At 43.8% G+C, this 12,311-nt stretch overlaps 1 protein-coding gene across 1 annotated transcript; it reads right to left on the bottom strand.

The window, feature by feature from the left end:
* Positions 1 to 6,805: 6,805 nt before the first annotated feature.
* Positions 6,806 to 12,094, bottom strand: LOC134318362 (uncharacterized). The gene is made up of 4 exons (XM_062999244.1): positions 10,220 to 12,094; positions 9,100 to 9,280; positions 7,713 to 7,893; positions 6,806 to 6,920 (listed from the first exon to the last, which is right to left on the bottom strand). The coding sequence occupies exons 1-4, from the start codon at positions 12,092 to 12,094 to the stop codon at positions 6,806 to 6,808; spliced, it is 2,352 nt and encodes a 783-aa protein (XP_062855314.1).
* Between the last annotated feature and the right edge of the window lie 217 nt (positions 12,095 to 12,311).

Genomic DNA, 12,311 nt, shown 5'->3' with positions numbered 1-12,311 from the left:
ATACTGAAGTTTTTTTAAGCTTCTGGAAGGAAGCCCAACCAGCACCGAGTTGCAATAATCCAGACGAGACGTAATAAATGCATGAATAAGGGTTTCAGCAACAGGGTCAGTGAGAGAAGGACGCAACCTAGCAATGTTATTTAGATGGAAGAAAGCTATTTTTGTGATGTTATTGATGTGAGCATCCAGGGAGAGTGTGGAGTCTAAAATAACACCAAGGTTGCGAACCTGGTTCACTGAAGATGTGATAAAACCTGGGATAAATAGCGTGGGGTGGCCGATTTTCTTCAGAGTGGCAGGCGAAGCAATAAGAATGGCTTCAGATTTACTATGGTTTAGCTTAAGGAAATTTCTGGTCATCCAGCTATTGATATCGGTCAGACAACTGACCAGGGATTCAGGAGGCAGAGAATCAGAGGGCTTAGTGCAGATATAAATCTGAGTATCATCTGCATAGCAGTGAAACTGCAGGCCATGCTGTCGAATGATGTCACCTAGTGGAAGTAGGTAAATTATAAAAAGAAGGGGGCCAAGAACTGAGCCCTGGGGGACACCAGAAGAGAGAGAAAGGACATCAGACCTAAAACCACCTATCGAAGCAAACTGTTGCCTACCGGTGAGATAGGATCGAAGCCAAGCTATTGCCATATCAGTTATACCAGTCCAGTTCTCTAACCTATGCAGCAGAGTGTCATGGCAGACTGTGTCGAAAGCAGCAGTAAGATCAAGGAGAATGAGGATGTTGACTAGACCAGAGTCGGCTGCCAGAAGTAGGTCGTTCATGACCTTTATCAGTGCCATTTCTGTGCTATGATTTTTCCTAAAGCCTGACTGAAATTGCTCAAAAAGACTATTGGAAGTAAGGTGTTCTTTAAGTTGAGAAGAGACTACGCGTTCAATAATCTTACCAAGGAAAGGGAGATTGGATATGGGCCGGTAGTTGTTAAGATCATCTGGGGTGAGACCAGGCTTCTTTAGGACTGTAGTTATAGCAGCCAGTTTTAAGCTGGGAGGCACAACACCAGAGCTGAGGGAAGAATTTATAATGTTCGTGATTAGTGGACAAAGTGATGCACAACATGCTTTTAACATGGGTGTAGGGAAGGGATCAAGAATGCAAGTGGTGGGTTTGGAGCCCTTAATAATTCTACTAACTGTATTTTCATTTATGGGGTGGAATGTGGACAAGCAGTTAGTAGCTGGAGGACCGGTTAATTTGAGAGCAGTAGAGCAAGTAGTAGCCTCAAGCTCAGAGTAAATGTTGTCAATCTTCGTTTGGAAGAATGCCAGGAACTCAGAACAGAGGGTCGAAGAAGGGGTTAATGGAAAACTACTAGCAGGCTGCAGTAGTTTATTTATAGTGGCAAAAAGAGCTCTTGGGTTCCCCTGACATTTGATAATGGTAGAGGCTCGAAAGTCAGCCTTTGCCTTAGTTACAGCATTCTTATACTGCAGGATGTGATCTTTGTAGGCAACTGCATGGACTGTCAGGTTAGTTTTCTGACTAAGTCGCTCCAGCTGACGACCTCTTGCCTTCATGGACCTAAGCTCTTGTGTAAACCAGGGGGCAGAGTGGCGGAATGACACAACCCGTGTTTGTAGTGGGGCATGCTGGTTAAGTGTGGCTGACAGGATATTGTTATAGTGTTGAACCAAGCCTTCAGGAGAAGTTAAGGTCAGGGGGAATAAAAACTGGTCAAGGGTATTTGCAAGGTCAGTTGGACTGACTGTTCTAGTATTCCTGAAAGTAATAGTACGAGGGTTGTGAGTTCTTTTACAATGAAAGGCTAGGGACAGTTCAAAGTGGACAGCACTGTGGTCAGAAATATGATAGTCAGTAACATGTACATTGGAGGGAGTTACACAGGGAGTGGTAAAAAGAAGGTCAAGGATATGACCCTTATTATGAGTGGGAGTGGCTACATGTTGGGTGAGATTATAACAATGCAGGAGGTCAAGAAAATCCTTAGCATGTACACACTTATTGGAGTCCACATGAATATTGAAATCACCTAGCACTATTATTGAGGGAAACAGAGGAGAAAGTGAAGCAAGCAAATCGGACATTTCAGACTTAAAAGCAGAAACAGAGTTAGATTTAGGTCGACGATAAACCAGCAAAACCAATAGTGGTAAAGAACCTGCTATTTTCAGAGCAAGGCATTCAAATGAGTTTGTGGGATGGACATACACTACTTTAACCCTGTACAAAGAGCGGTAAAGTACTGCTAGTCCACCTCCTCGACCAGAAGTGCGAGGCTTATCAATATACAGTGTATCACAAAAGTGAGTACACCCCTCACATTTCTGCAAATATTTCATTATATCTTTTCATGGGACAACACTATAGACATGAAACTTGGATATAATTTAGAGTAGTCAGTGTACAGCTTGTATAGCAGTGTAGATTTACTGTCTTCTGAAAATAACTCAACACACAGCCATTAATGTCTAAATAGCTGGCAACATAAGTGAGTACACCCCACAGTGAACATGTCCAAATTGTGCCCAAATGTGTCGTTGTCCCTCCCTGGTGTCATGTGTCAAGGTCCCAGGTGTAAATGGGGAGCAGGGCTGTTAAATTTGGTGTTTTGGGTACAATTCTCTCATACTGGCCACTGGATATTCAACATGGCACCTCATGGCAAAGAACTCTCTGAGGATGTGAGAAATAGAATTGTTGCTCTCCAAAAAGATGGCCTGGGCTATAAGAGGATTGCTAACACCCTGAAACTGAGCTACAGCATGGTGGCCAAGGTCATACAGCGGTTTTCCAGGACAGGTTCCACTCGGAACAGGCTTCGCCAGGGTCGACCAAAGAAGTTGAGTCCACGTGTTCGGCGTCATATCCAGAGGTTGGCTTTAAAAAATAGACACATGAGTGCTGCCAGCATTGCTGCAGAGGTTGAAGACGTGGGAGGTCAGCCTGTCAGTGCTCATACCATACGCCGCACACTGCATCAACTCGGTCTGCATGGTCGTCATCCCAGAAGGAAGCTGACGCACAAGAAAGCCAGCAAACAGTTTGCTGAAGACAAGCAGTCCAAGAACATGGATTACTGGAATGCCCTGTGGTCTGACGAGACCAAGATAAACTTGTTTGGCTCAGATGGTGTCCAGCATGTGTGGCGGCGCCCTGGTGAGAAGTACCAAGACAACTGTGTCTTGCCTACAGTCAAGCATGGTGGTGGTAGCATCATGGTCTTGGGCTGCATGAGTGTTGCTGGCACTGGGGAGCTGCAGTTCATTGAGGGAAACATGAATTCCAACATGCACTGTGACATTCTGAAACAGAGCATGATCCCCTCCCTTCGAAAACTGGGCCTCATGGCAGTTTTCCAACAGGATAACGACCCCAAACACAACCTCCAAGATGACAACTGCCTTGCTGAGGAAGCTGAAGGTAAAGGTGATGGACTAAACCCAATTGAGCACCTGTGGCGCATCCTCAAGTGGAAGGTGGAGGAGTTCAAGGTGTCTAACATCCACCAGCTCCGTGATGTCATCATGGAGGAGTGGAAGAGGATTCCAGTAGCAACCTGTGCAGCTCTGGTGAATTCCATGCCCAGGAGGGTTAAGGCAGTGCTGGATAATAATGGTGGTCACACAAAATATTGACACTTTGGGCACAATTTGGACATGTTCACTGTGGGGTGAACTCACTTATGTTGCCAGCCATTTAGACATTAATGGCTGTGTGTTGAGTTATTTTCAGAAGACAGTAAATCTACACTGCTATACAAGTTGTACACTGACTACTCTAAGTTATATCCAAGTTTCATGTCTATAGTGTTGTCCCATGAAAAGATATAATGAAATATTTGCAGAAATGTGAGGGGTGTACTCACTTTTGTGATACACTGTATTGATAACCCGATGGTGTAGCATCATTGAGAGCTATAAATTCACTTAACAACAGAAAGTCAATTTTCTTGTCAAGAATGACCTCAGATATATAAGCTGATTTATTGTTGAGAGAGCGCACATTAAGTAATGAAAATGTAGTGTTTAGTGGGAGGTCATTCATAGGCGGGCAGATCAAGGCTTTAGGGAGTTGAAGCAGCAGTGAATGATTGACAGAGCGCTGGGATCTTGGGCGACGACGGTACTGACTCCACATACTGGGAATGGATCCAGCTTCCCCAGAATGAAACTTTAGTGAAGGTGCTGAGCTCGAGCCGCGATGTAAATATCGTCGACGGCGAGCGATCCCCAAAGCTAGACATGTATTATAAACTGCAGGGGGAAGCCTGCAGTTTCTGTAGTTTAGTCGGAGGAGTTCAGCGGCAGTGAATGAAACTGGCATGCTTAAGGATACGAGCACGTCACCAGGACACAAACTGCACAAACAGTGGTGAAAAGCTGCCTAGTAATGCTCATCCCTGACACAACACTGAGCACAGCCAAGTTATAGATACACCACGTTAGTCTACCGATCACAACCATGTTATGTCATGATAAAGCAGTTAGATCTACTTACCAAGACATATGAAGGAACGTAACACTACAACATACAAGACTCGATGAAGTAGGTTCGCACCAAGCAGGATAATGAGCAGGGAAAGCTCGTGTTAGACCAGTATCAGTGAGCAGTGAACAGGAAGAGCAACACAGCAGGCAGGCAGGTACAGGAGAGATCGTGATAGTCCATGGAGGGAAAAAGTTCCGATGTTAGTGATAGTCCATGGAAGGAAAAAGTTCCGATGTGTGAGATGTACTGCCACAGATCCAAGGCCACACAAACAATGCCGGTGAAACTGGTGATCCGCTAGCTGAGATGTACTGTCGCTAATCCAAGGTAAGAAATATTGCAGAGGTTGATCCCAAAAAGAAGCTCAGCGTTACGCGAGAGAGAGAAATAAAACAGCTAAACTACTAAATTATAACTATACTACTGTACTATAAGTATAACTAAAAAGCAAACTAAAAAGCAAACAGTCAGGCAGACACCGGAGCAAAGCGGCAACCAACCATGCACAGCGTACTTGCAACCCAGCGCTAACACCGCTAACCTCAAACATGCAGTGCCAAACGTTTAGCAATATATCACCTGCCCCACGAGGGGCAACAGGGCCCCGGATCACTTCTATATTCAGTTCAAGGACAGTTATAAGGTTCTCACACCACCTCTTACAATGCGGGGTGCATCATCGGAAACATGGATGAATACAAAGCTGCATTCTATGGAGTGCAGATGGTGGTGAAGGGGAAAATAGAGTTACAGTTCTAGCAGAGAGGCTCTAGAACCCAAAAGTCTTTGAGCAGCCTGGACGATAATAGTGACCAACAATGATATCCAACTAAATTCCTTTAATCCAATCTCTCCCTGTTCCAACTCGTTTATTTAAAGATTTGCTCCCTGCCATTGTAGAGGCCCTACACTCTAAAAAGTAATGTGTCATTTTTTCTACACAACTACTGTGTCCTGCAGTCTGTAACATGTTTTGTGTCAATTCTGGCCACTTCTTACACAGACACGTGTAAATTAACTCCAATAGTTAGTCTACACATTTATGTGTAGAACTGTGAGAAAATGCATTGTGTAAAAATACAGTATATATTTATTCAACTTTACTTACATTTGTTGGATAAAATAATGGCATTTCTGACTAGAAACATAGATTATTTCCCATGGAAGATTAAAAATAAATTAATAAATTAAAATATGCGTTAACCAATCACATTTCTCCTATCAAGTATATCAGTGTTTCACGGTTGATTCCCTCTTTTTGGACCATGCAAGGAAAGGAACAGGACCTATTCTTACTGGTAAGTTGCAAAAGCAGTGGGGTTTTGCTGTGTTCTATTCTTTTATCCAGGAAAGAAGGACAAATTCTGATTAGTTAAGAGAAAAGATTTATTAAGCATCAAATATACAGATTGGTAAAAGTAATTCTGGGCCCAGGGCACTTCACACACATGACAGCTGTATGTAGAAGTCCCGTCCTCTGTGGGTTTGTGGTTCCTTCTTAAAGGGCTGACTCCTCCCTCTCTAACACTAGTCAACCAAAGCTTTCCCACGATTTCGCTGAGCAAGGGTATTTTCTTTGCACATGCAGCAGAAGTACAAGACTTGTGGTGTTTTCCTGTTCAGTCAGCTCTCACACTGTCTGTGTAGCTAGGACAGGAAACATCTGTACACATTGTTCCATTGTGAACCTTATTTTGCAGCTTACTTCTCAAAAGATAAGATCACTTTAAGTTTGTCTTTCCTTGGTATAGCACGTACAGAACAATAGGCTATTGTATTTCGGTTTCCTCTTTGAAAAACACATACATTCACATTTTAAATGTAAACTCAGCATTTACAAGGCCTCTTACAAAACAGATGTAACATTTGTAATCTGATACAATTAATACAGAACATTAATACTCAATTATACCCAACATCCCCCCTTAATTGTCCTTCAGGACAATTACAAATCAAACAAATAAACAGAATCACACATTTCCTGATACAAAATGAAAATTAAAAGATTAAGCTAAATAAAAGTGCTATCAGCTCCCCGTTATGCGGAGATCGGGCTGAAAAACACCTAATGACTATGAAACAAAAAACCCGAATAAGAACAACCTATGCTAGAATAGTATTTGTGAACAATCATAAGAATAAAGCATAAAAATTAGAACGGGAAAAAGATGAGCAGTAGATGATTTGGATTTGTCAGGTCCTGCAACTTGGGCTTCCTGTTGAGACAGAACTGCTATTCTCACCATTCTGGACATAGTGAGAAGAATTAACAAAAACAACAAAACAGTATAATAGAATATACAATAAGAAAGAAAAACTGAATTTTCCTCCACTTCAAACTTCCTCCAATTCAACTTCTTCTATCTCCTGTAGTCCTAATAGGGGAGTATGCTGCTGAAAGAACTGGGACTTCAGGTCACTCCCGTTGGAGAGAGTAGTCTCAATAAGTCTAGTAAGAAGGGTTCGTATACACGGGATACAACAACAGCCACATACCACGAGCAGAGTCATAGCACAGCAAATTGAGGTCATTATACTTAAAATTAAGGCTTTGTACTGACCAAACATTTTGGTCATCCAAGTGTTAAAGGGGTTCTCAATACCACTATTTTCAGCTAATTCATTACTTAAGGAGGTCAGACCCTCAAGAGCCCTGGTTATTGTCCCATCAGGGGCTGTATTGTTAGGAATAAATGTACAACACTGTTCCCCAAACATCTTACATACACCGCCCTTTTCAGCTAATAAGAAATCCAATGCTATCCTATTTTGCCACGCCATTAAACTAGTCTTGTCAAGTTGCTCGTGTATTCCTTTAACGGCATCTCTTGTGTAATTTACAAATCGCTGCTGATTATAGTATATGTAATTTATCCAATCTACATTTTTATTAACAGTGGACCACCAAAATAACAAACTTTCAAATCCAGCTGCAATTTGGTCTCTAGCTTTAAACTCGTCAGGGACCCCCCTGGGCACTCCAATATTATCAATATATACATGTGGGTCAAAAGAGCCCGATGGGCCTGCGACTGCTCGCTTAACACGGCCATGTGTATCCGTCTCCCTTCCCACCGGCTCTCCACCCAATGGAAGCACATATAGTGGCATCACCAACTGCACCAGGGCACAGGTTCCCTTCCAATTCTTAGGAAGCTTGGACCTTAAGACCTTAGGATCACACATCCACCAAACATCAGCCCTGGAAACGCTCTGATCGCTAAACCACCCGGAATTGAACCCGTCTGAGGTGTTTTCTGCGTCCACGGTGTCTCCACACCACTTCAGCTGACCCACCTCAACGGTCCCCGTGTTCCTAGCGAAACAGGTATAGTTCCCTCTGTAGGGCATGTATGCTGGGGGTACCACCTTCTGCTTCACTTCTGGGAACAGGTAGTGCACAGTGGTGCAGTTCCCACAGCCTGGAGAGCCACTGAACAAGGAGACCACACATTTTAGACCTTCTAGATCATTATATCGATTTAGAGGAAAAGGTACAGTACCCAGGTGTGGCCTTGCTGAGGAGCAAGCATAACAGTTGGATTTGTTGGCAGCGCGCGCAGTATACATGATCCAATTTAACCACTGATTTTCATCCTCGAATCCGGTTTCTAATGCAAACGTGTCCTTTATAGTAGTTATATTTATGGTCTTTATCAATACAGGCGTTTCCGTGGGAGGCCCAGTCACAACAATACTGTTGTCTGGAATGACAGTGGTTAGCTTAGGTGTTGGCTTCGGGATCACTGTCAGTTTAAACAACCCCAGGTTATCCGAACCCGACTGATAGGAGCCTAGCATTAAATACCTGCTGTCCCCTTTCTTTGGATTTTTCAGGGTCAGCGTTAAAGGGTTACATGCACCCTTACTGCAGGGATGCGGGGTGCTGCCTTTTATTAAGGACAACCTAGAGCTAAGTTCTTTTCCGCCTGTTCGATCCCCTGACTTTTCCTGCATATCTACCCAACCTTTGTATCCCCAATCTTTACCTGTGTTTGTCAACACTGCAGACCAACTACTGCACGACAATACATTTACTTCCACATTCCCTTTCTTCCTCAAACACTTAGTGTTACATATGTACTTTTCTGGCCATCCTAACTGATTCTCAACATAACCTGAACAATCCGAGATCGCACACAAATCAAACTGAGCAACACAATCAACACCCTCGGTACATGTAATGGTTGGGAGACCTTTGTTCACACTGCGATAGGTTCTATGAGTAGTCTGGTTTCTGTGGGACTCTGCTGTGGCTATGAAGATAATAGACAGAACAACAACAATTATTATGGAGAGTACACATATTGTTATTTTCATAGATGCACATCCCAGTCTCTTAAAAGCTTGGACGGTCACATCAGAAGGAGGGTTAAAAGGCATTTTTTTTTTTTTTTTTTTTTTAAAGAAGTTGTACCTTCGGCAGGTTTGAAGTGTATATTACTGGGTAGGTATCAGTCTTCTACCCTCTAATGGACAGTGGGAATACACTTATATGGTTTATGAATCAGATTCTACAGTTTTGGTCCCACTGTCTGCCAAATCTTTTCTAACTTCCTGCAATGAGCGGGAAGGTGCTGTAGCGGGTACACAATGTGTTAGGTGGTGCCAAACTGCCCCTTTTTTACCTTTCACTTTGACGGTGTGGGTTGTTACCTCAGTGACTTCCCACGGACCCGACCACCTGGGCTCAGACCACTTTCTCTTGTGGACTTTCACCCGTACCCAGTCGCCAGGCTTGACAGTTTTAAACTCCAGCCACTCGCTGTCATCTGCTGGTGGTTTTGGAGGGGGCTCACTCCGCTGGACCTGTGTAGACAAAACTCGAGTAAGATTAGTTAGAGCCCGCATGTACTCATCTTCCTCTGTTTGCCAAAGGTCCAAAACTGGACCTGTAACATTATCCCTAGAGGGCCCTGGCATCCGTCTCCCCGTTAACAACTCATGTGGAGACAAATGCGTTTTTTCCCGTTCGACTGATCTCATGGACATAAGGGCAAGCGGTAGTGCATCTACCCATGTAAGTTTTCCCCCATGACAGATCTTTGCGATCTTGCTTTTCAATGTCTGGTTTGCCCTTTCTACTAGTCCCTGGGAGCTGGGGTGATAGACAGCTCCAAATTTGTGCACTATTCCCAAGTGTTCCTCCACTTCCCTCAAGTGCTTGCTTGTGAAATGTGTGCCATTATCAGACCTGATCAGTTTAGGTACTCCATAGCGTGGAATGAGCTCATTCTTGAGCCATTTCACCACTGTTTTAGCATCCTCTCGTCTAGAGGGTATTGCTTCCACCCATCTGGTGTATCTGTCAACCATTACCAGAATGTACCTAAATCCCCTTACCACATTATCAGGTCCCATGTCTGTAAAATCAATGCAAATCTCCTTGAAAGGTGCATCTGGAACTGGAAAATGTCCCATGGGTCTCTTAAGGGGACGCTTGATGTTAAACTCTGAACAAGTAGGGCATTCTTCCACATAATTTTCCACTATTGCCATCAGATATGGGTGCCACCAGTGTAATGCCACTTCTTTCATGGTTCGTCTGGCTCCCACATGGGTGGGTCCATGAGCTTGTCTAATTAGCAGGGTGCATAGCTCTGCTGGAGCCACAAGCCTCCCATCTACTGATCTCCAGATTCCATCCCTCTCTACTGCTCCCCTTGCTAACCACTGATTTTTCTCATAGGCACCACTTTTCTGTTGCATCTCACGCACATTGTCAAGTGATAAGTCAGGTATTCTTACGTCAGCCTTTACAGTCATTTGTACAGTGTAACCTCCTGCCTTTTTAGCTGCAGCATCTGCTGCATTGTTTCCCAGTCCCTCCAAGTCACTTGTCTTGGAGTGCCCTTTGCACTTAATTACAGCTACTAGTTTGGGCAACAAAGTAGCACTTAATAAGGCTTTTAGGGCTTCTGCATGTTTCACAGGAGTGTTTTGAGAGGTCACAAATCCTCTCCTCATCCACTGCGGTCCATCCACATGGACTGCGCAGTGGGCATAAGCAGAGTCTGTGTAAACATTTAGGGCCTTGTCCTTTCCTAATTCTAAAGCTTTTGTAAGTGCTACTATTTCGGCAAGTTGGGCTGACGCTGGCTGGGGTATGATTTCTGCTACTCTAGTGACAAAGCCTTTCCCCTGTTGTTCAATTACAGCAAATGAGGCCACATTTCCCTCTTCTCCTCTATAACAACAACCATCACAAAAAAATACCACTTCAGGATTTTCTAAAGGGTCACTACCGAGGTCTTCCCTGAGTCTCAGGTCCCTCTGGGCCACAAACTCACAGTCATGTGGTTCCAAATCAGTGTGCGGTAATTGTTTTGCCATATTCACCGTATCTTTGTGTGTGAATGTGATGTGTGGTTGTGTCAGCGTATCGCTGATCCTCATCTTCCTAGTGGGTGAAAGAGTGAATGCTGTAGAAGTAAGAAAGGCAACAACACCATGGTTCGTGTTGATCACTAGAGGGTGACACATGACTAAATGAGCAGTTTTGTTAACAGCCTTGGCTAGAGCTGCAATTTGTCTAGTGCAATGTGTTTGGCCCTGTTCCATTACATCTAGTTTTGAGCTATAGTACATGAGAATCTGTCTATTACTTTCCCTCCCCCCTTTCTGAAAGAGAACGGCATTTACAATACCGTTCCTTTCAGAAACATCTAGGAAAAAGGGTTTTTCATAATCTGGGGCCTGTAAATGTTCAGCATGCGCCAAGGCTTGCTTTAAGTCAATGAAAGCTTTTTCGGCGTCAATGGTCCAGATTAGTTTTGCTTTAAGGTTCCTGTGTCCCACCATAGCCAAACAATCCCTAAGAGGTTGCGTCAAACCCACATAATCAAAAATGAAATTACGGCTGTAGCCCGTTAACCCCAGGAACGCTAGTAGATCCTGAACTGTACTGGGTTTACCATGTTGCAGGATGGATTGACGTTGTGTAGCAGTCAAAGTGTGACCAGTGGCCGAAATTTGGCGTCCCAAAAAAGTCACCACTGGTCTAGCAACTTGCAATTTGTCCTGTTTCACCTTGTATCCAAGGTTAGCCAGCAACGTGAGCAAGGAGACAGTGGCTGCTAGACAGGTGTCTGCATCAGGGGCTGCTATCAGTAGGTCATCAACATACTGGACTAACACCGTATTGTCAGGTAAGGTTAGGCTGGACAAATCAGCTTTAAGGGCTCTATTGAACAGACCTGGGCTGTCCTTGTAACCTTGTGGCAATCTGTTATATGTATACTTCTGTCCCTCATATGTGAAAGAAAAAATTTGTTGACAGTAGCTGGCCAGTTGGAGGCAGAAAAATGCATTTGCCAAATCGATAACAGTGAAATAACAATGGTCAGGAGTCAGATTTTGCAAAGCCAAGTATGGGTCTGGGACAGGGATATTTTCAGTAACAGTAGCTTTATTAATTTCCCTTAAGTCGTGCACCATACGCCATCCCTTTCCCTCTCCTTTGGAGACAGGTAGGATCGGGGTGTTCCAGTCAGAATTGGATTTTCTGAGAACACCAGCTGTCAGTAGTCCAGCTATGGTGTCTTTTATACCTAGAGATTGTTCTGGTTTTAAAGGATACTGAGGTTTCCATACTGGGAACACACCAGGCTTCAAACCGACCATAATGGAGTGGTGTGTCACCAGACCTACATCAAATGGGTCAATGGTCCAAATGTGAGCTGGAACTTTAATTAGGTAGTTTTCAGTCAGTTCGTGGTTAGTGTGTTCTCTACCATGGTGTCTGGACAGCAATTGTTCCTCCAACACCGCTTTGTCAATGGATTGATTGTCAATTTTCCAGTAAAAGCCGTCTAATGACCTACTTAGACAGGGAATTTCA

The sequence above is a fragment of the Trichomycterus rosablanca genome, chromosome 1 (genome assembly GCF_030014385.1).
Source record: "Trichomycterus rosablanca isolate fTriRos1 chromosome 1, fTriRos1.hap1, whole genome shotgun sequence".
NCBI classification, from domain to species: domain Eukaryota; kingdom Metazoa; phylum Chordata; class Actinopteri; order Siluriformes; family Trichomycteridae; genus Trichomycterus; species Trichomycterus rosablanca.
This window is presented reverse-complemented; position numbering and strand designations above follow the sequence as displayed.